General features: G+C 32.6%; 1 protein-coding gene across 1 annotated transcript in view; it reads left to right on the top strand.

Moving 5' to 3' along the window:
- LOC145303682 (uncharacterized) overlaps positions 1-22,402 on the top strand; it is a 32,623-nt gene extending 10,221 nt beyond the window's left edge. The window contains exons 3-13 of the mRNA XM_080145285.1: positions 12,045-12,082; positions 16,176-16,260; positions 16,710-17,021; positions 17,682-17,924; positions 18,306-18,363; positions 18,661-18,714; positions 19,214-19,256; positions 19,492-19,556; positions 20,102-20,207; positions 20,670-21,254; positions 22,014-22,402. Of these exons, the coding sequence (XP_080001411.1) occupies positions 12,045-12,082; positions 16,176-16,260; positions 16,710-17,021; positions 17,682-17,924; positions 18,306-18,363; positions 18,661-18,714; positions 19,214-19,256; positions 19,492-19,556; positions 20,102-20,207; positions 20,670-21,254; positions 22,014-22,125 (1,701 nt within the window). The 3' untranslated portion in view covers positions 22,126-22,402. The remainder of the gene's footprint in view (positions 1-12,044; positions 12,083-16,175; positions 16,261-16,709; positions 17,022-17,681; positions 17,925-18,305; positions 18,364-18,660; positions 18,715-19,213; positions 19,257-19,491; positions 19,557-20,101; positions 20,208-20,669; positions 21,255-22,013) is intronic.
- The last annotated feature ends 2,505 nt before the right edge of the window (positions 22,403-24,907 follow it).

Genomic DNA, 24,907 nt, shown 5'->3' with positions numbered 1-24,907 from the left:
AGGCTGAACCACAGTTATTCTAAGTCCAGGGAAGGTTTATAACTATTTTGGTGGAGGGTCCTATCAAGAGAAATCGCCTCTATAAAGTAATACCTACAAAAAAAAAGTAGAGGGCCGACTTACACACCTGCCTGATTGATTAATGTCTTCAGCTGATTTTAGGCTATTTATTCTGCCACTTTCATTAGATATTCATTAGATGTATGTTTTTTATAACGATACCTTTCTATTTTTCCAATTAAATCTCTTTATTTTTATTGTTTCTCTCTTTTTCTCTGTTCAATCTACTTGTCTTTTTCTTCGCTATCCCTATTTTGCTATCCCTATTAATTTTGTAATCTTTGAATCATATAATTTGTCTTTCTGTCTCTCTTGGTGTTCAATCAATACCGTAAAATATCCTCTTTGATAAAATAGCCAAAAGAATAGACATCATTGAAAGAAAACGAAGTAGTGTGTTTCGTCGTATTACAAATTAGCTTTTCTGCTATTTCTAGCCCATGTGGGGGCTCTAACCCTGCAGGGCTCATTTCTTACCCTGTGGGCAATCATTTCCATTTACCTAACATAATCTTATTACCTATCAAAAATACGACGAGACCCGCTACTTCGTTTTCTTTCCATGATCCGAATAGCCAGATATCAATAAGTCAAAGCATTATTAGATTCGCCATAGTCTTAATACCTAGAGATCTAAAGGGATAAGACAACGGCTGTTAAATTGAAGTACGTCCCTAATTATGATGCACAAAATTAAACCTTCTATAGATTACACTCAGTTGTTGAACCGTTTGAAAACTCAACTAAATGAACAAACCAATCAAATTCAATAAAAGTCCCTAAGGTTGTCAAACAAGCAAATATGAAAATGGTATTATAAGAATTTAGGGACTAGTGTAATAAACAGCTACATTTCCCCACCTTCCATGCCAAATACCTATACTTTTGCTATCCTATACAACAACAATTTATTAAAAATTTTAATTTTCTCCGCAGATCTCGCTAACTACTGAAACGATTAAATTCTCTTCTACAGGGAATATTCACATAGAATTCTTAAAGATTTCAGTAAACATTTAAAAAATTTAATTCTACATCCAATAAATATAGTGCCAGTGCCAGATTAGCCAAAAATCCTATATTGACTTCCAATGTTATGCGTTTTTTTTTTTTTGGGGGGGGGGGGGGTGGGGGGGTTAGTCGGTATGAAAAATGATTTTTAAGGGGGGGAGAGAGGCACCCCTATTTCAAAATCAAAATATGTAATTTAATATACAAAAAGCAAATTTAATAAAAAATGACGTTATACCATACAAATGACCAATGATAGGCCAATTTACATTGTAATTGACCAATGGTAAAATTCGTATAGTGATATTTATGCAATAATGATGGCACACCCTGCCTCCTTCTTTATTATCCATCAATTAATTAATCCATCCAACTCATTCCTTGTATTTTAATCAAACACAAAAACCCTGGAATTTTAAGGGATAAGACATTGAACGATAAATTGATGTAAATCTTCAATAGTGATAAACAAAATTGCCCCGCTGTAGATAGAAATTATTGGTTGTTTTGACACTTTAAAATTAACCAATAAAAATTGTATAAAAGTACCCAAAGTTTTTTTGCATACGCATAAGATACCGTGGTAACAAAACTTTGGGAACTTTGAGAAATAACAGTCCAATGTCCCCTTCCTCCCTGCAAAAACCCATCCTAAGAAATGCATAGGTACAAAATTAAAAACAAAGTTTACGAGAAAAACAAGAATGGTAAAGACAACAAGCAAGCTTTTGAAAATAAAATAAAAAAATAAAATGAAATGAAAATACTCATATACAAATGTTTAAGGATTTTTTAAAAAAGTCTAATACAAAAGATATACAAAAACTAACAAAAGTATATAGCTTTAAAAAAAGACAGATAGACAAATACACTAAAAGACGGAAGACAGACAAAAAGGCAAAGAGACACTAGTCCCCAAAGTTTTAGAATAACTTTTGTCACTCGTTGGTTTAATAACTTTGGGGACTTTTACTGAATTTTTATTGGTTGTTTTTTATTAAGTTGATTGTTCGAACGTTTCAACCACTAAGAGGTAATTTTGTGCGTCATCATTGAGGATGTACAACAATTTTATCGGCCATTGGTTTATCCCTTTAGATCCCTGGCTTAAAAAAAATAGATTGCAATAATTAGACAGAGAAAGTGAGTGATAGAGCAGCTTTGCCTAAAAAACTCACAAAATACACACAGACACAGACACACACACACACACACACACACACACACACACACATATAAAAACAGTCTAGTCAATTACTCATCATCACTCTAAAGTCTGTGTGTGTGTGTGTGTATGTGCATGTGTAAGTGTGTTTGTGTGTGTGTGTGATCGTGTGTGCAGGGATCTAAAAAGATAAGACAAGGGCCGATAAGTTTCTGTCCATCCACAATGAGGATACAAAAAATTACCACCTCTTTAGATTACAATTAGTAGTTGAAATGTTTGGACCCCAAACTTGTTCAGTCAACAAATAAGAAAACTTAATTATAAAACTTTGGGGACTGGTTTAATAAACAGCCCATTGTCCCCTACCTCCCTGGTATTGTCTGTGTGAGTATGCAGAGAGGAAGAGAGAGAGGATATTGGGCTGTTTATTACACTGGTACCCAAAGTTTTATAGTAGCGTTTCCTTGTTCGTTGGCTTTACAACTTTGGGGACTTTCGTGAATTTTGATTGGTTGTTTCATTAAGCTTCAAACGTTTCAACCTCTAAATTTAGTCTACAGTAGGGGTAGTTTTGTGTATCATCATGGGGGATGTACATCCATTTATCGGCCATTGTCTTATCCCTTTGAAGCCCTGGTAAGTATGGCACAGCAGACTAATGGGCATAATGAACTGTAATTAATTCTGATTAGCCATCATTTTAATTAATAGTTAATAATCTTACAATTAGGTACAACAATGGATTATTGTGTATTGCAACAAAATTGCAAAAAGGACCAAAAACATAGGGAAGCAAAATATGACTTAAAGTCTGACCCCCCCCCCCCCCCCCACTCTTTCTCAATAACGGAAGGAGGATCTTAATTTAAGATCTTTGTGCTTTTGTAAAATATTTTATTGTATTTAAACAAAAAAGTGATCTAAATATAAAAGATGAATTATATGATTAGCTTTTACATTAAACAGAAATCTATTCTTAAACCTTACTGTCTACCACAATAAAGTATAGTAATCTATTCATGTATCTTACTCTTGGAGCATTATTATGGGGATAGTCTAGCAATATAGAGTACAGCAATCTATTACTGAACCTTACTGTCTGAGTATTATAACAAGGATAGTCTACCACAATAGAGTATAGTAATCTAATGATGCATCTTACTGTATATGCATTATAAAAAGATAATCTACCACTACAGAGTATAGTCATCCATTTATGTATTCTACTGTATGAGCGTATAATCTGCCATCATAAAGTATAGTAAAACATTCATGTATCTTACTGTTTGAGCATTATTATTATAAGGATAGTCTTCCCTTATAGAGTATAGTAATCTATTCATGTATCTTACTGTATGAGCATTACTTATAGTATAGTCTACCACTGTAGAGTTTAGTGATCTGTTCATACATCTCACTGTCTGAGCATTATTTCAAGTTTAGTCTATTACCATGGAGTATTGTAATTCATTTATGCATCTTACTTCTTGAGCATTACTACATGGATAGTCTACCACCTTAGAGTAAACTAATCGAGTCCTGAACTTTACTGTCTGAGCATTATTACAAGGATAGTCTACCACAATAGCATATAGTAATCAATTCATGTATCCTACTGTATAATTTTAACTTCAAAGATAATCTACCATCATAGAGTACAGTAATCCATTTATACATCCTACTGTCTGAGCATTATTATAAGGATTGTCTATCACCAAAGAGTAATAATCTAAGATTAAATTTAAAATAATCACTCATACCTTAATAATAATTAGCGTAGCTACTCTATTACTAGGGTCTCTCTACATCTGTTTGTCCTAGGTAAAGCAAACAAGAACTAATGTATCTAAAGGAATAAGACAATGGCAATAAATTGTTACATATCCCCATTGCTGTACTAATAAAGAAACAAATTTTAAAGATAAACTTCGCTTTATATAGACACAACTCGCTTTATATATAGAATAAAAAAAAATTTTAAATCAGAGGTGTATTCTTTTAAAAAAATTGCCCCACTAATCGCTTAGTGGGGCAAAATTGTTTTCGTGATAAATCCACCAAAATCACATCAAAAATCTACAAAAAAAAATCAACAAAATCATAGAAGGGTTATGAACATAAGATTTAATATAATTTTTGTAGATTTTTTATGTGAAATTGGAGGATTTTTCACGAAAACAATTTTGCCCCACTAAGCGATTAGTGGGGCAATTTTTTAAAAGAATCCACCTCTGTAATAAAACACTCTTTAGTTTGTTACTCTATGTTATTCTAAGACGATCCTTAATTTAATTGTTTTTAATTTATTCAGTGATTAAATGTTAACAAATCAGGAAATAATCGTATAATTAATTAGCTAGTAAATCACTTGATTTGTAAGGTTTGCTTTAATAGATAATTGTAGGGTAACTGCACTTCTAAGCAGAGAGACTCTAGTCCCCAAAGTTTTATAATAACGTTTTCTTATTCGTTGACTTAACAACTTTTGGGACTTTATTGAATTTTGATTGGTTGATTCATTAAGTTGAGTGTTTAAACGTTTTTACAACTAAAGGGGTAATTTTGTGTATAATCATTTTGGGATGTACATCAATTTATCGGCCATTGTCTTATCCTTTTAGATCACTGGTTTCAATATTGTTTTTTGCAAATTTGTATTAAAGATAAAGAAGCTACTCTATACTAAAAAGAAACAGGATGTATATCTGTATGTCTTGGGTCTATTTGTACCGAAGTTTCTGATATGGTTCTCCTTTACAGTGTAGTTTCACATATATCCTTGGAAGGTTTATAACTATTTTGTGGGAGGGTATCTCCAACCTACCAAGAGAAATAAACCTTTAAAAATGACACCCCCCCCCCACAATTTACTATTTCTTTTAAAACTAGAATTCAAAGTAGGGGGGGAGGGGGAGTAGACTTACCTCCCCCATCCTAACCCAAATGTCCCTAGAGGCCGCTAGTATAATTTATCCTACCACGCCAGCATGCGCGACTAACTCTTAGATAAAGAATAAAAAGAAGTTCGTGACATGTTGAAAACAATAAGAATTATCAGGGAGGAGGGAACATTGTACTGTTTATTATACTAGTCCCCAATGTTTTAACAACTTTGGGGACTTACATAAAATTTTTATTGGTAGATTCATTAAGTTGAGTGTCCCAACGTTTTAACCACTTAATGTGATTGACAGAATGGGTAGTTTTGTGTATCATCATTGGGGATGAACATCAATATATCGCCAATTGTCTTATACCTTAAGTTCCCTGAAGAATTTTACACCTTCCCTGTTATACTTGTAGGTACTTATTATATCAACACTTTAGGAAAATAGATCAAATGTTAACACTTTTATCAAATGGCTTAAAGTCGATAATATTGATCAGTTGCCAACTTATAACCTTACCGACAAAAAAGACCAAAGCTGAAAGAAATTCATATTTTACAAAGAAAATATTGGTTTGGGAGGTTTTAAAGTGTTTCATTGGCAATTTTTGGAATGATACATTTTTGCTAAGCACATTATGATAGTGTGCTTTGACTTTCGCAAATGTACCGATTTATTTAAACATCAAAACCGCAAAATTCTTGAAATAACAAACATCAATTTATGCATTTCTCCAATCTCATTATAAAAAAAATATATTGATTGTTTGACTACTTATATAAAACCTTATGAAAATAAACCGCTGAACCTATATTGTTCTTCTTTGCAGCTTCTCATAGACCCTGGAAATGTTTTTAACTATTTTGGGAGAGGGTACCACCAACCTCCGAAGAGAACAATTGTTGTAAAATTAAGTTCAATATTCTCTCTTGAAAGTAAATGTGGGTGAAACGTTTAGACACTTAACTTAATGAACCAACCAACCAAAATTTAATAAAAGTTCCCAAAGTTGTTAAGCAAACGTTATTGTAAAACTTAGGGGACTATTATAATAAACAGTCCATTGTCCCCTCCTTCCCTGCTCGTGAATCCTGTAAATGTGGCATGATGCCCTAAAATTTTAACAATGGAATTATCTTGTTCTAGATTAACAATAGTTTTTTTTTTAATAGCGAAGTTACTCACGTTGTCCGTCCGGCCGTCAGTCTGTAACCCTATGGTTTAAAAATGTGATTATCTCGACAGCTATTCAAGATAGATGAAGAGATTTCCTACTTCAATGAGCATCAAGTATTTAATTTACTAGCTCCGTCAGTCTGTCAGTCATGCTTCAAAAATATAAACATAAAAATGAAAGGTTTCGTGATTTGTTTCAATATATTTATTCTTGATTTTTTACCCTTAAACCTGCTCTTTAAATCAATTTTTTCGTATTTTTATCCATGATTTTTTTTGTGCTGCGCTGTACAAGGATATTATTAACTTTTTAGAGCTAACATATTTCATTTGACAAATATTAGCTTTTAAGATAGGAATAAACGTTGTGTTTCTGTGTGTGTGTGTAGCGAAGGATCTCGTAAATTGCTGTACCGATATGCTTCTCCTCTACAGTGAATCTTCGCATATGTCCAGTTTATAATTATTCTCATAGTTAAATCGCATCTAGAAACAATAATGATGCTTGTGGCGCAGCCACTTTACCATGCTTAAAAGTAAAATGTGTGTCTGTCTTTCTATATGTATGTAACAAAGAATCACGATAACTGTATGTCCATATATAAAAGTAACAAGATCCCTTTCTGTCTGTGTGTACCGTAGGATCTCTGTAACCGCTGAACCGATATGGTTCTCCTTTAAAGTGTAGCTTCTAATAGGTCCTGGTTAGGTTTATAATTATTTGTTAAATTACCCCTAGAAAAAAGAATATGATAGGGGCGAAGCCGCTAATCATATATAAATTGACACCTCTAAAAAAAATAATGTTAAAGGACTCTAAAAGACATGTAATTGACAATATACTTTACGGTTTTACCAGGGATTTAAAGGGATAAGACAATGGACGATATATTGATGTACATCACTAATGGTAATTAACAAATTTATTAGTTCTAAAGTTTGGAATAAACCTATCAAAAATACCCAATGTTTTCGAGATAATAAATAAAAAACTTGGCTATCAAACTTTGGGTACCAGTATAATTTAAAATCCAATGTCCGAACACAGTAATAGTGTCTGACTGATTATGACGTAACGTCTCATTGGCTAATTTTTTTGATACGTCATAATCAGTCAGACACTATTACTGTGTTCCCAATGTCCCCTCCCTCCCTGGGTTTTTACACTTTTTGTTTCTGGGTGTGGACATTTTAAAACTTAGCCAAGGATATAAGATAGACAAATAGTGCCAAGATCGCTACCCTGTGGGACTCCATAGGATATAGCATCTTAATAAAAAGCTTACAATATTTAAGTCATCGATTTAATGACATTTTCGTTTAAGACATTGCATTAAATTCAATGATTATGTTTGTCTTTCTGTAGCTTAAAAGCTCGCTAACTGCTGGACTGATATGGTCCTCCTTAACAGTTATGCTTCTTTTAAGGTTCAGGAAAGGTGTATAACTATTTTGGGGAGGGTACCTCCACCACTCCAAGAGAAATCACCTATGATAAAAATATACCTCCTAAATTCGAAAAAAAAATAAAATGTATAGTAGAAGGTCGACTTACCTTTTCTCCTTCTTCAACGTGTTTCTAGAGGCCTCTGGGTGTGAAGCCGCTAGTTTGAAAAATTCTGACACCCCATCCTTGTTATTCCTGACGCGCATGTAATATAGTGACAAATGAAATGTATGGAGTTTATTCAGGGAGGGAGGGAACAATGAAAAGTAAAATGTACTTGTATCCAAAGTTTTTACAATCACTTTTCCCTAATTCAGTGGCTTTTAAAAACTTGGATACTTTTATTTAACCTATATTGGTTGGTTTAAATATTTGACAAATAGTTTTAAACAAAAGGGTATTATCTTATTCATTAATTTATCGTCCATTGTCTTATCCCTTAAGATCTCTGGGTTTATGTGACAAATGTCCGTAAGTCTATACATCATTGGCTATTAAATTCATAATCAAATATCCCATAACATTTTAAGACTTCATTTTAAAATTATGATATGTAAGTAAGTGAGTAAAGCGAACAAGAACAGAAAAAAAGTCAACATCCTTAAAACGGAGATACGGAAAGTGTCATGTGAGACGTCATAAAAATGTCTCTAAATTCATCTTTTTTAGGGGTTTCCTTTCCCACTTCTGTCTCATACCTTCCTTTTTAGACGTATTTTTATGACGTCACACATGACACTTTCCGTGTATCCCATATATAAATTTCTTTATAACCTCCCCCTAAAAAAATATCCTTGTAATGTAGACCACCTTCAAAATAAAATCTTTGTATTTGCGAGGCTACTCTATTGTCCGTCCGTTGATCTGTTATTCTAAAAGTTAGTCAGTATGTAATACTCTGAGGAAAATGAAATTTTCTCGGCTGCTATGTAGTATAGACCGTTGAAATAAATGTTTGTAAAAGTATTATTTAATGATGGTGGGGGCCAGTGGGGAGGGGAGGGGTGGAGGAATCCCTCACCTCCCTCTAGAGGCAGAGTTATTTTAAATGAAATATCAAATAATACTTAAATTTAAAGTGATAGGTTTTGAAATTGCATACAGAAACTCGTTATATGCATTTTAATATGTCTCTATAGCACTAAAATGGATATATTATTACTTGGATGTGGTACCAGATTTTAATGTACTCTAATATATGTAGGTGATACTTGCAGCTGGCTAGAATAATGATACCCCTCATCTATCCCCTTTTACTAATAACTTCCCCTCCTACTGAATGAACGAACTTGCTAATTAATGAGGTCCATATCTAAATTGACGTCAACATATCCATATATTGCATATCCATTGGTGCTAAACACATGTAACTACACATATAAACATATTTTTATATGAGCGGTTGTTAAGGTTTGTTTCAAATATTTATACAGTGTACATTATAATTCTACATTTTTATATCAGCGAAATGCTGTTTATAATACGATGTGATAAATAACTAATATCTATCCTATGTTTATTGTTTGCCCAATAAGAGCTAGATAACTACTGTACCGATTGAGTTATCCACTTTAATAAAGTTTCACATATTTCTAAATGCCAGAGGCGCAGCCGTTAGTATATATAAATAGATTAAAGGTGTGTGTACTGCAGTTTCCATACGCAAAGAGAAACTTTACATAGTGTAAAGACTGTATTTTGACTGACTAACGGACCGAACACATTGTTAAATCTGTACAAATCGCATAAAAAAGTTTTGTCGACCCTTGTAACATCCTGGTATTGGGATGAAAAATTAACCAATTTTCTGGACATCAGTTTACAAAAATCCGTTAATTGAAAACAAAAAAATAGGTTTTATGAAAAATAGTCAACATATAACATTTTGTCCTTTTCCTCGTTCGTGTTTAAAAAAGGACAGTCCGAAAGATTTATTTGTTTTTACCCAAATTTGCATAACAACATTATTACATTATTTGGCTAAAAAACTTTGGTGACTGTTATTGAAATGTTTATGATTTTCCAGCAATAATTTTTACCCTCTACAGAAGCAGTAATTTTGTTTATCATCATTGAGGATGTATGAAAATTTATGATCCATTGCTTTATTCCTTAATATCACTGATATATGTATTATCAGGGATCTAAAGGAATAAAACAATGGGGAAAAAAATCGATGTACATTCCCAATGATGATACACAAAATTTCTGTTGTTCACATTTAATAATGAACCAAGCAATCAAAACTCAATAAAATTGTTACGCCACCGAATAAGAAAACATTGTTATAAAACTTTTGGGGCTAGTTTATTAAACATCCAAATGTCCCCTCCCTCCCTCCATAGACGTCCTAGGGGGTGGGTAATGGGGTGATTACCCCCCCACCCCACAAATGATTTAGGCACCCCTCAAAATTTTGGATTTTCAATTTTTACCCCACCCCCCCGAATCAAAAAAATGCCTTTATAAAATAAAGATTACCCCCCCCAAAATTTTTGTTTTCAAAATTTTACCCTCCCCCCCCAATAAAAAAGCTTGGACGCCCCTCCCTCCCTCCCTGGTTATTATAAGGGTTATTGATTGTCTGTTAGGTGTGACGCAGCAACAATACTGTGACAGATTATTTCCAAAATTAAAACATCTTTACATGTTCAACATCTCAGGGATCTTAAGGGATAAGACAATGAATCGAAGATTTATATACATCCAAAACTACATCTTCTGTAGGTTAACTTTATTTGTTCCAGAGTTTAAAATTCAATAAAAGTTTTTTTGCCAACGAATAAGATAAAGTTGTTATAAAACTTTGGGTACTAGTGTAATTTATAGTTCAATGTCCCCTCCCTCTCCCTTTGAATATTTTCAGGGTTTTATTTTTTGTTTTCATTTCATAATTTTATCTCTTATAACAGTCGAGAAATCATATACATTTTACCAATTTTATTATAGATAAGAGGCCGGACAATTAAAATAATAAAAACTAAAAATATTTTTAGTGAAAATGTTACTGCGTCTAACTGAAGGACTTACATACATTTGTATTTCATAAGTAGCTTCGCTACTAAAAATGCTATCTAATTTCTTGACAGTCATATTTAGCAATTAATATTTAGGGATAGAATAATTTTCCTTTAGAAATTCAATTTAAAAAATGTGTGCTATTTAAAATCGGTACAGGGAAAAAAAGTAATAGGATATCTATCTGTATCTATGTATGTATGTCTGTTAATATCTAGTAAACGGCTGGACCGATCAATCTACAATTTTCACGATTAATAGTTCAGGCTATTTGGTGGGGTTTAAGACAAAGACATTCCCACTTGAAAGAGAGGGAACAATGGGTTGTTTATTACACTAGTCCCCGAAATTGTATAATAATCATTTCTTATTTGTTGGCTTAACAACTTTGGTTACTTCAAACGTTTCAACCACTATTTTTTGACTACAGAAAGGGTAATTTTTGAGTATCAGCATTGGGGATGTACATCATTTTATCGGTCATTGTCTTATCCCTTTGGATCTCTGCATTCCTCACGAACATATTCAAAGAGGCTAGGGACAAAGCACCAAGTAGTACAAGGATTATGGAAAAAACAGATTTTCTTGGGTTGCGATATCCCTGGCCCTTCCAATTAGAATTATGTAATTAACTAGTTTACTAATGTGAAGGAGTGCCAATGACCAGGGAGGGAGGGGACATTGGGCTGTTTATTAAACTAGTCCCCAAAGTTAAATAAGAACGTTTTCTTATTCATTGGCTTAACAACTTTGGGTACTTTAGTGAATTTTGATTGGTTGGTTTATTAAGTTGAGTGTTAAAACGTTTCAACCACTAATTGTAATCTACAGAAGGGTTATTTTTGTGTATCATAATTGGGGATGTACATTAATTTATCAGCCATTGTCTTATCCCTTTAGATCCCTGGCCAATGACGCATGTTCAAAGCTTTGCAGAAAACCAACCCATACTTTTTGAAATTATCTTAGCGGCTACGCCCCTCGTGGCATCTAGGGAGCTTGAGGTGGAAAGGTTGAAGGGGTGGGTTTGGAAAATAGCCCCCCACCCTTTAACTAGGGTAGGTGAGAATTTTTTTTCTAGGAGCTATTTAATTTGGGAGTGTGGTTATACCCTCCAAAAAAAGTTATAAAGTTTCTCAAGCCCTGTGATAAGCTATATTGTAAAGGAGAACCATATCTGTTCAGCGGTTACCGAGATCCTTCGGAATACAGAGAGACTGACAGACATCCTATTACTTTTTACGTAAAAATTAACAATTATTTTTGTTTGTTTCAGGTTATCCAGAATCAAAAGAGGCTGCTTAGAGAACAGGAATTTGGATGTTTAGCAAATTTAGTAGCTAATCTACAATCTTCTCTCTAAGGACTTACAAACTTAAACATTAGGCTTTTTAGAGAGATGAAGAATATTCAATGATATTCCCCAAACACCCTAACCACTCCCCATCCTAAAAAACTGACTGGTAACTTTGTTAAAGAAATGGGGACATTTGAACACAACTTATTTCCAAATCAAAAAAAGTAATTTTGTTTGACATTATTGGGAAAAGATTGATTAGCATTATTCTAATGAGTAATATTTCAGAGCTAGTTAAAATTAGATACTACAAAATAATACATTTTTTCTTTGTATAATTTCAACCAGAAAGTCCTACGTCTATCTAAAACGTGCTGATTTTAACCTTTTTTTATGTTTTGTTAAAGTAGTTTTCAAGCAAAAAATAGACTTATTATATGATAATTATTTAACATAATGAAACAGTTAATTTTTTGTGGTAAAATCCACCAATTCATATTTATAACACATGTAGCCCCCCACCCCTCCTCCCTCCTAAATTTCAATCATTAGAGTCGAATATTTGATATTCTTATTTAGGTTGGTTATGTTTCTAAAGCATTAAGGCTTCACCCCAAGCCCAGAATGATGGATGTGAATTGAGAGTCCCTAATATTTAATTCTTGTTTTAAGATAAAATAAATATTTGTAGGGGAGATGAATTTTCTTTGGTAGGGGGGGGGGGGATTCAACAGGCTACCCTCTCAAAAAACTGTACAGGTTGTTTATCAAGATTCCTTTAAATGAAGAACCTTATCAAGATTTTTGGGACAGACAGACAAATATACTCTTTTGTTTAAGGTAGGGTTAGTGCACTGGCGTAATAATTGATTCTACTGTTTTTGTTAACAACCGGAAACAGTCTTACAACTATTTTACCAATGGTCAATTGTTTAGACAACAAGGATGACAACTTTCATAATACATAAATTCAAAAATGTATTTCTTATCATGGATCTAAAGGGATATGATAATGACCGATAAATTTGTATACATTCCCAATGATGATTCACAAATTACCCCTTTTGTAGATTACAATTCGTGATTAAAGCGTTTGGACTTGATAAACTAATCAATCTATATTCAAAAAAAGTCCTCAAAGTTGTTAAGCCAACAAATAAGAAAACACTAATATAACTTTTTGGACTACTGTAGTAAACAGCCCAATAACCCCTAATTTTTTAGATTAAGATTCCATGGACGAAAAAGCAAAATATTATAACTTGGCTTTTAAAAATTAATGTAAATTTTTTCATGTATTAATTAATGAAAGAAACAAATTAAAATTAATTTTATTTAGACTATACATAATCTAATATTGCGAAAAAAAAGCTGGATGCCAAAAAAATCCTCATAAGTATGTAGAAAAGTCTTGCTTGTTAAAAGAGAGCGCTAACAATTTTTGACACTTAAAATCATTAATAAAAATAGAGTGAGAAAAAAATCATCAAATTTTCTCAAAGAAAATCTTGGAAAGCCAAAAATAACTCATTACAATTATTTATTACTTTTCTTTAAACAAATAAGATAAAGAAAATTTAGTTACCATAATTTTGCATTTTAAAAGAAAGAGAGAGTGAGATAGATGAATAGAAAGAGATAGATAGATAGATATTTAGATAGATAAAGTTAGAGAGTAAGATAGAGAAAGGGAGAGAAATGCGAGAGAGAAGTCGAAGAGAGAGAAAAAGAACTGAATAGAGAACACCTCAACAGACAGAGAGAAGGACAGATGGACGGACAGACAGACATACAAAATCAATAATAAAATAGCTTTGCAACAAACAAAAACAAAATCACATAACACACCTTTTTCTAATTGAAATGTAACCATAACAAAACATGGTCGATTATGTCCCTAATAAGCACAGCAACAGTATTCTAGTAACAACTAAATCTCTTATTTATCCACCAATGCTGTTATTCTATCAATATAGGATTTATTTAGGACATACATAAAATGTAAAAAATGTCAATAATATGTTAGCCACGATCACTTTTTTAAAATGACATTAACCTTAAATAAAAGCAACAGAATCTGTGTCTGTCTGTCTGCTTGTCCCGCAAGATCTTGCTTACCGCTGAACCGATATGGTTCTCCTTTATAGTGTAGCTTCTAATAGTGTATTTTAAGAGGAAGGTACCACCAAAAGAAATGTCCCATAAAATATAACAACTTTTAGTAACGTACCAACTTGCTCTAATCACAAAGTTGCTTCGCTACTGACAAAATCTTTATTATGTGGAATGGTAATTAAGACCGATAATGTGTGAATTCTATAATACTCTCAAGATATTTAACTTGGAATAAATAGTCTAGAACCCTCCTCCCCCTTATGTGTAAATTCTATAATACTCTCAAGCTATTTAACATAGAATAAATAGTCTAGAACCTCCCCCCCCCCCTTATGTGTGAATTCTATAATACTCTTAAGATATTTAACATAGAATAAATAGGCTAACCCCCCCCCCCCCCCCCCCTTATGTGTGAATTCTATAATACTCTTAAGCTATTTAACATAGAATAAAAAGTCTCGAACCTCCCCCCCCCCTTATGTGTGAATGTGTGAATTCTATAATACTCTTAAGCTATTTAACATAGAAATAAAAAGTCTAGAACCTCCCCCCCCCCCTTATGTGTGAATGTGTGAATTCTATAATACTCTTAAGCTATTTAACATAGAATAAATATGTCAGATAGTTAACCACGCATAATTTTATGTTCTTTCACAAAAAGTATCCGTTCAGCACCATAATCACTCCCCACCCACTTAACTTTAAAATTCAATTCAATTCAATTCAATTCAATTTTATTTACCATAAGATCCAACAAACCCCTGATCTTGGACAATTCTCCGCCATCAAAATTTTTAATAAGGGGAGGGGGCTAGTTTTTTATTTCTAGGTTTAAATTAACGAAAAGAGTTAACCGTCACGGTTGAATGGACGTATAAATCTAATCATAGAAAAGAATCTCTTAAAAAACTAAAGTTTACTGTACTCTTACAGGAATCAACTCAAAATATTCTATTTTTTTCTATGAAAAATAACATACAAAGAAAAAATCTACTAAACAGTTTTAAAAACCATTTTCACACTACTCCTTTAGTAATAACTCAATAATAATAACTTTTTTACAGGGAGTAAGGGAGGGGACAATGGGCAATTAATTCAATATAAGAGTTATCAAAGAAAGGGAATGAAATCCAGTTTAATCCAATAAATTTGTAGGAAATTATAAAGGGATTGTTAATTGAATAATAGATTTCCATAGCGTCATGTAAAGTGAAATCACAACTTGTTTTTGATGAAATATATTGAGGTTTTTTGCTGTGATTTTTATATTAAAAGATTATTGGACCCGGCCAGCTGCTAGCAAGAATATGACTGCCCCTTTTTATTCTGTTTATTTCCCTTGCCCCTTGCCCCCACCTCCCTTCTCCTTTCTCCCCGTCTGCTACAAAACTAACACAACGAGTGTTTATTTCCCTTCCCCCCCACTTCCCTTATCCCTTCTCCCCGTCTGCAATATTCAAAACATACATAACGAGTAGCGGCATTCTATGCGCAAGTCCCCAAACTCAGTCAGAAACTGCTAAATTCTTGCACATTCCCTTTAAGCCAGTCCCCAAAGTCTAAGACTCCTAAAAATTGAATATTCAATCCATTGTCCCCTCCCTTACTCCCTGACTTTTTTATGATAATTGAATTATTTTATTGAAATTAAGCCTATTAAACAATGAGTACCTTATCCATAAAAGCGAAGCTAAGCAAATCTGATTTAGAAATGGATATATTACTCTAATAGACGTACGTAATTTTAAGGTTGTTCATTATTTTAAGATAGATTATAGAGCTGCATCGCTTAAGCATTGTGCCTAAATATCCAAGAAATCATCACTTTCAAATCAAGTTAATAGGACAATTCTAACATTTAGAAATTTGGTTTACAATACCTTAAAAACTTTTTGGTACTTTGTGGTAGGGGGTTTTCTGTACTCGTTAGGGCCTTTGAGGTAAAGCACCCTTTTTTTGCTATATCAATCAAATAACATCCAAATACCTGCAGGAGAAAATAATAAAATGTTTGTGCAAACGGCTGGGCATCACAAAGAAGGACTTGGAACAGCTGAAAAGGGATACTATAAAACCAGAGGTAAGAGATTGCGAGATTTTATTCTATGCAAGGTTGCGTGAATTATTTTTTTGTTTACAAAAGAAAGTATTCTTTAGTCCTTTGATAAAAGTAACAGGATGTCTCTCTTTTGCTCTGTTTGTGCCCAAGGATCTTATTCACCGCTAGATCAATATGGTTCTTCTTTACCAGAAAGCTTTCCATAGGTCTAAATAAGGTTTATAATTATATTGGGGAGTTTAACTCTACTCACCTAAGAAAATAATCGCCATAAGAAAATAAATAAACCTTCCAAAAAAAATTTTTTCTAGGGGGAGGGTCGATTTATACCTCCCCCCCCCCCCCACCTCTCTTCCCTCAAGTGCCCCTAGAGGCCAATTGTCTATAATTTTGTGTCTTTTGGATAGTTTTAGGCTATATTTCTTCTCAAGCAAAGTAATGAAAATAATACTTTTAATTTTTTTCTTCAGGAAAATGAGAACTTCAACGAAGAAACCAACATTTCCTATGATAACAACAACTTTCACGACAACCTCAAACAAAATCTACCAAACCCAAAACAAGCTTTAACCCAAGAACCTCAGCCAACAAGTAATCCACAAAAGCAAAGCAAGCGCAGCGGTGGAAAAACAAAAAAGGATTCAACTAGCAGTAGTAAAAAGAATAAGCACGATACAGTTACAGTAGAGAATCAGATATCTATACATGTTAGAAACACCGCCCTTCCCCCCAAGCCAGCAAGTGATCAGTCACAAAATAGAAAAGTTGTTATAATTACTAAGGTAAATTATTTTGCAGTATGGCTTCGAAACCGATTAATTTCCGCTGACTTATAACCGGCTCTAAGCCATACTGAATATTAGATATTGCATCATATTTCAAACAATTTTTCACAAATATTAAAATAAAAATCATGAAATTAATACCAGATTTTTTAGCCCATGACTTTAACCCCTCGGGCCTAACAAAGCTAGTTTTAATCTTATTATTTTTCATTTTAATATCCGCGGAGATCTGTCTATAATACGGTACGATAGATAACTATTATTGTCATTGTTATAATAAAAGTAAAAACAGCTTAGTGGAACAATATTATCTAACTTCAATAGTGGTTTAAATGTATTATTTTAACTGTAATTGTAAAAACAAGGACAAACACGTAGAGAATGATAAAAAAATGCATTATAAACAATAAAAACTAATCCCCCCTTATTTTAATTTATTTCAAAATTAGAGAGAGGGGAGGGGGTATAAAAAAGAATCTTTGTGTGAAAGCGCTTAAATTTCATTTTAAGCTTTTGGTTCAACTACCCTCCCCCAAAAATAGATAAAATGAGACCTATATAAAGTTTTCCTAAAAGGAAAACCTAATTGGTCCTGTGGTTAGCATAATTATTTGGTGCTCACAGACAAACGAATTTTTATGTTGTAATTATTTTTAGGGTCAAAGTTCTAACCAGAATTCTTCCAACAACAAATCTTCAAACAATGATAGCAATTCAAACAATAAGAATAGCAGCAGTAGCGGTCACAGTTCAGCCTCCAGCAGCGGCAGCCAGAGCCAGAGCCCTGCCTCCAGCCATGGGGTGGCCGCTGGCAAGAAGATTGAGTCCTCCTGCAGGACCCTGGAAGATGATAGTGACAGCGCTATAGTCCTGGATTCTAGTCATACTGAGGACGATAAGGTATAATTATAAGCCAAGTTTTTTTTACATTTAGAAAGTATTGATTTATTGATTAGCTATAGTTTCTTAGTTCTGGACCTCAAATTTAATCCTGTCAAGATACTTTTACATTTTTTAAAAAAGAGATATTATTATAATTGGGCCAGGTTAAGACTTTAGGCTGATTTTTAAATATGTAAACAGCTGCTTTTCTGAGGCTTACAGACGGCTAACACGCGGCTGCCGAGTCTTGGTTAAGACACTTTTGTATAGACAGTGACACTTGGGCCAGATCAAGCTCCACGTTAAAACACATTAAAACTCGCCGAGTTTGGCCTGTGTCCTAAAATAAGTTACTGTAATAAAATCGAAGAAATTCTAAAGGGTATTTTCTCTTAATAGGACCCAGTAGAGTCTCGAGTTAGAAAAAGTTGTCAGAAATTACAAAGAAGTATTTCAGGTAAACTTGCAACATTTTTAAAATTAAATTTTGTACAAACACAATAAAGATCGCATACCAAAGCAGCAAAGCTCATAAAATTTACCAAAATCATTTTCTACCAGATCCTCTAAAACGTTTTTGACGAGAGTAGAGTTACAGAGTAGATGTTTATTTATCTTAGGAATCTACACAAGAAATATTGGACATCTATTTAAATAGCAGCAGGAAGAAACACATTTTCCCATTGGCTATAGTTATAGAGAAGCTTTGTTGCTAAAATAAATAATAAGAAATTAAAACATTTCATGTTTTCAGATGTGCTACGAATCCGGTCAGATTCCAGTTCAAAATCAGATAAGACTGTTGAAGGTAACGTATTTTCTACTGTGGCTTCGAAACCGGTTAATATCCGCTGGAGATTAGAATCGGTTCTCAGCCATACAGACAAATCATGTACAACATGATATAACAGACAATTTTCCACGAATATTAACATTAAATAATAAAATAGGCTTATAAAACTGGTTTTATCTTTAAAATAATTATTATTTCCCTTTTTTAAAAGACTGCTCTATGGATACATGACCTTTTTTACAACCGGGAGAAATACAACTATTAGATGTTTTTTCTTCAAAAACTGTTATTAATACATCTAACACTGGTAAATATCAATCCAAAACTGTTAAATACACATCTATTTCTTGCCCAATTAAATACATATGATCCTAATATAAATGTATATATGGTATCACTGAAGGAATAATTATAACTGCTGAGACAAAATTAATGATATTTGCATTTTGTAAACATCACTTTAACAAAAGATTTTAATTAGAATTGATTTTATTAAAAAACTTTTATATTTTAGGTCCAAAACTTCGAGAGAGCTTACTTACAGACAAAAATTCAAGGTATTTATTCTTATTATTTAATTTTAACCAGGATAATTATGTCAAAATAACGTAGAATTCTAATTGTAAGTAAGGTTAACTTATATTTTTAGTTGAGACCATTTATTGAGCGAAAGTTTTCTAAAATAAAGTTTTGCATGATATGTCGTTACGTCAGTATGGCACTATTTTTTTTTGCTATTACTGTACGAACGAATTATCTTATCTTTTTGAAACTTTATATATTTTATTTCAGATGGTTTGATTTCAAGTCAAGTTCTAGTAGTAAAAACAACAATGAAGCCAAGAGTAAAACTATAGGTAAACTATTTAATAATCCTTATATAAAAGTAATAGGACGTCTGTCTGTCTGTCCTTACTGAAGGATTGCTAAACGCATAACCGATATGGTTCACCCTCCCAATAGAAACCGCCCATAGAAATAACAATAAGTTTTATATTCAATTATTGTTTGTTTTTTAGTTTTAAGAATTTTTATATATTTTTTTTTTGGGGGGGGGAGGGGTTGGTAATAGAAAACTAATTTTATAATAAAACTTTGGGTTAGGTTGATGACCTAATTTACTCTATTCTAAAACTTGTTCTGGAACAGATTTAAAAAACTTGGAGCAGACATCCTGATGCTTTATCATATACTAGCGACTGCGCCTCTAGAAGGGGAGGGTAGAAAAATGGCATAAAACCAATTCAAGACTCTAAAATAAAAATTAACCTAAAAACATCACAGAACCTATGTGAAGCTTCCCTAAAATGGAAAACCCAATCGATTCATTAGTTATAGAACTATTAATCTAATAAAAACCTTACTACTTTATTTTAAAGAATGATTTTTTTAATGATTTTAGATCGTGCAAACTACAAGAATTCTAAGCAGAAAAGTTGTTCGCCAGACACAGAGGTTGCGGGATTCGAACTCAAGCTTAAAAGAAGCCAGAGCGAAAAATTTGATAGGAATATATTTTTACTTTCAAGTCACCTGGGTTCTAGCCATTTTTAAAAATAAAAAAAATAACCAATAAAATGTACGTTGTAAATTGAGGGGGGGGGGGCTGGTATTTCTTACGGATTTTATCTTATGGATTGGAACTACTCCACATAAAAGTAGCTAAAAACCTGACCTATTGAAAATTATAGGGATTTTGTTCCAACCGTTTGATTATTCTCACGAGACACACATACACTAACAAAAAACTTTTGCTTATAGTTTTTCAAGCTTATAAGGACATATTTATTAATGCCCATTGTCTTACTCCTGTGTCCAAGCAATTCTAGAAAAGCTAAGATAAGACAATGAAGGATAAATAAATCATTTCTCGACTATGGCGAACAAATAGACATATAGACAGACAATCATCCTGTTATTTTTTATATAAGGATAAAATTGAAAGTTTAAATATAAATTTTGGATACTAGTTCATTTTCGTCTGAGCTGTACCGCGGATTTCTGCTCCGCCACAACAAACACCGCACCAAAAACAACAACAGTTTCCGCTCCACAGCCGCGGCTAATCCACAACCGCCCTACTACAACAAAGACGGACATTCGGCCTCAGCAGGGCACGGCAGAGATACACCAATCACGTTGCCCCATCCGAACGAGGATAGAAATTCGCCGCAACGTTCAGATTTAGTCGAGGCCGGTTATCTGGACGCGGATACCCTATTTGGGCTGGTGTATCCCAACATGCAGATTGGCGATGTTAATGCGGACAATCCGCACGCGGACAAAGTGCGGCTAGAGCTGCAGGAGTATGCGAAAACAATTCGGTCAGACTTGCAGGAATATGTCGACACTATGCGCAAAGATTTCGGGGATTCCCGCGATGATTATGCGGCTAACCTGCGGACCGAGACTGGTGAATATGCGGATATCCTGCAGACCAACACGCGGACGTATGCGGATATCCTGCGGCTGTATGCTGAGTCCGCTCAGACTGATTATGACAAGGGTAATCATGTTGATAATGGCCAGGAGGATGGCTGTTTTAATGGTTCCAGGTATAAGAGTCACCAATTGATATAGAATACGTGGATATTGCGAAATATTCTCGCATACCTTGATAAGATGTTTCTATCAGTTGTTTAATATAATGACACTCCCAATCCCTTCCACTGACCATGAAGGAAGTTATTTACGAATATCTGAGGACTATATTAGCAACCTAAATTAACGACACCTGTCACAATATCCACGTATTATATATATCGGTTGATTTCAATGTTAATAAGGACAATTATGTATAAAAGCAATGGATATATTTGATCAAAAGGAAAAGAAGTTTTTGTCATGCAATAATGATAATTTGGTTTATTAAAACTGGGATTTGGGAATTAAGATACATCCATCGTTCATTTTCCTAAAAATTGTTATCCTTTTACGGCAGACCTACCACCTAGCTTAATAAGAATAACAACATCCTTAAAAGCGAATCTCTAAAATTAGAAGGAAGGATAAACGAACAATAATTCTTGTACGGTGTCAGAAATTATTAAGCAGAACATTAATTTTAAACAAAATTGTACATATATAAATTTGTTGCAAAAATTTAGAATTGGGTTATTGAGATGCCTCGCTTAAAATATTGTACCTTGTTGTTCTAGCAATCATTATTCCAAAAAGCACATGATTAGGATAATTATATCATACAAAAAGTTGATGCCAAAAAAGGACTACACGAACTATCATGTAACGCGTCCTAAATCGTACCTAGCTGTTATAGGAATCCTTTTACAAAGTTTGAATATATAATTTTTCAGGGAAGTTTACACTCCGGCCAAGAATCAAAGAAGTGTTTTAACCCCGAGGGATGTCAAAAACAGAAACAGGAGAAAAACTGTTCAAAATGTCTTTCCTTTCAATCAAATGTAGTTTAAAACAGGGAGGGAGGGGACAATTGGCTGTTTTTTTACATTAGTCCCCAAAGTTTTATAATAACTTTTTCTTATTCGTTTGTGTAACTACTTTGGGGGTATTATTATTATCATGATTGGTTGAGTGTCCGAACGTTCCAACAACTAATTGTATTCTACAGCAGGGTTAATTTTGTGTATCATCATTGGGGATGTACATAGTTTTGACGGCCATTGTCTTATCCCTTTAGATCCCTGAGTGTGCATTTACATCTGCATTTACTTCTGTACGCTAAAGTATATTTGAATTTGTAAGTGTTTTAGTGAAAACGGTGTTACATTTAAAGGAAGCCTGCAAGAAATATAACGCTTTAACTGCTGAAAGACTGATACAAGTAGACCCAATGCCCCAAATATAAAGCTTTTAGCTTCAATAACAAAAAGCTCTAGGCATTTTAAAATGACATTTTATGTGCAATGAAAATTTTGAAAGATTTCCATTGCTTCAAATTTTGGGTATTGGGTCTACTTATGGCAGTCTTTCAGCAGTTAGAACGGTATATTTCTTGCAGGCTTCCTTTAAGTGAAGAAAGGGCGAAGGGTTATTTTGTTCTATTATAATAATATGCGGTTCTGATAATTTAATAATGTGATACATGTGTGGAAGTGAAGTCACACCAATTAACATATAATACCAATACTGTTTAATGCGCCTTGATCAGTTAGATATAGGAATGGCTTACTTTGTATTGAAAGGGATAATATACTTTGTTTGGGTAGGGCTAATGAACTTTTATAGACCTTTAGTAGCGAAGCCAAACTCTAGTTCGAAATGTCTATTCGTTAGAAACCCTATGCGGAAAATATGAATTTTGAAGTTGCTTTTCAAGATTGACGTCTGAAAATTTTGCTAAATATTTCCTATAACAATAAGCATAAAGTATATAATTTACTTCATTCGTCGGTCATTCTACAAAGTTTTGTTTTACTTCTTTGGTATTACTATCTTCTTAGAGCTAAGAACTTTAAAAGGTCGTTACTCAATAACCATCCCAATGCAAAGTAATTCATTTAATTATCTAACTGATATTTTTAATAATTTGGTGAAAAGCTTTATCCCAAAAGTTTTAATGAATATTAAATAATTTGTCATTTTTAATTGTAATTGTTAAATTTTCGAATAAGTCTGATATGTATTATATATCAGACTAAATTTCTCTAAAAAATTAAAAAAGTTTACTTCTTTTTATAAAAGAATCTATAACTTGTCAGATTTTATAAGTTTATTGAGAAAAATGAATATTAATTGAATTTGCCTTATATTATTAATTTTGATTGTCTAAAATAATTATTTTGATGAAAATTATAAAATTGTTATGTAAAATTTATTTGCTGTTATTGTAATTTTGTATAAGATATGATTAAATAAATGTTAAAATATATTTTTTTGTCTTTCTTTTAATTTATTTAAAAGTCTTTTTTTCTTCGGATAAAAACTCTTAAGTCGAACATTTTCTTAAGTTTCAAAAGAAATTCAAAAAAAAAAATTGGGACTCTTTTTATTTGAGTTTTAAACCTTTTCTGTAGTAAGCAAGATTTATGTAACAAGTTTTTTTTTAATTATATGTTTATACTTTTGAATTAATATCTGTCTATTAAGTTTTGATAAGTATTGATTTCAGAGCTTTTATGGATGTCGCCATTCTTATTAAATTGCACCTAACTGTTACCTTACGGGAGTCATTATGCCAAGTTTTAAATTGATAAGACAATTCTAAAATGTCTAAATCAACTATGAGAGCTGTGTGTTACGAACGTACATTTAGAATCTATGTTTTTAAAATCTATTCTAAATAATTTTAAATTTGAAGATTCAAAATAAGTATGATAATAAATGTTAACATACATCTATGAATAAAATTTAGTTGTTCATATGTGGATGGAATTTAAAAATAGATAATATGGATCTAGATGGTCAATCTGGCCCCATAATCAGACAAACATATCTAGTAGACGAACTCCTTTGTTTATTTATATTTATAGATATATGTGTTTATATATTTATTTATACGATTCATTCCAACGATACTAGCGAAAAAAGCTAACTTTATTCTAAAATATTCCACTTTTTGAAGCAGACTTAAATCTGTGTTTTGTCATATATTTCACATTATACGAGGGAAAATATTTTAAACGATATAATTTACCCAAGCAAAGCTTTATCCTAATAAAATTCAACTTTTCAAAGCTGACTTATTATGCGAATGAAATAAAATAGAACCGAAACCTGTACACTTTGTAACCAATGATATGGCCATATTGTTGCTCCCCTGTTTTCCAATTGGCTGCTCTAGAGAGTATACATATATCTAGATTATCTATTAATCTAAAACAATTGAATATTAAGACCATCAGACCTTTAATGGTCTGTTACAGTTTAACAGTTAGGTGTTTAAATTGACTCTGGTGTCTTATAGCAGATGATCAATATCTAGGGATTTTAATGGATAAGACAATAAAAAATACATTTCTCGATCGGAAATTCCGTACTTCCATTCTACACCAGTTGATTAAAAAATACCTTTTGTCTAAAAATTTATTACAGACAATTTTCTACAAATATCAATATAAAAATCATAAAACCAACACCTTATAATTTTAAATTTTTAATTTATCATTTTAATATCCATGGAAAGCTGTCTATAATACGATGCGATCAATGACTATTGCAAAAGTAGAAATAATCATTATGTGATATATAAGACACCAGTCAATTCAAATGCCTCACTATTTAACTCATA

Source organism: Acartia tonsa, chromosome 13, assembly GCF_053477335.1.
Source record: "Acartia tonsa isolate MP-2025a chromosome 13, ASM5347733v1, whole genome shotgun sequence".
Taxonomy (NCBI): domain Eukaryota; kingdom Metazoa; phylum Arthropoda; class Copepoda; order Calanoida; family Acartiidae; genus Acartia; species Acartia tonsa.
The sequence above is the reverse complement of the archived record's forward strand: the minus strand, read 5'-3'. Positions and strand labels throughout refer to the sequence as shown.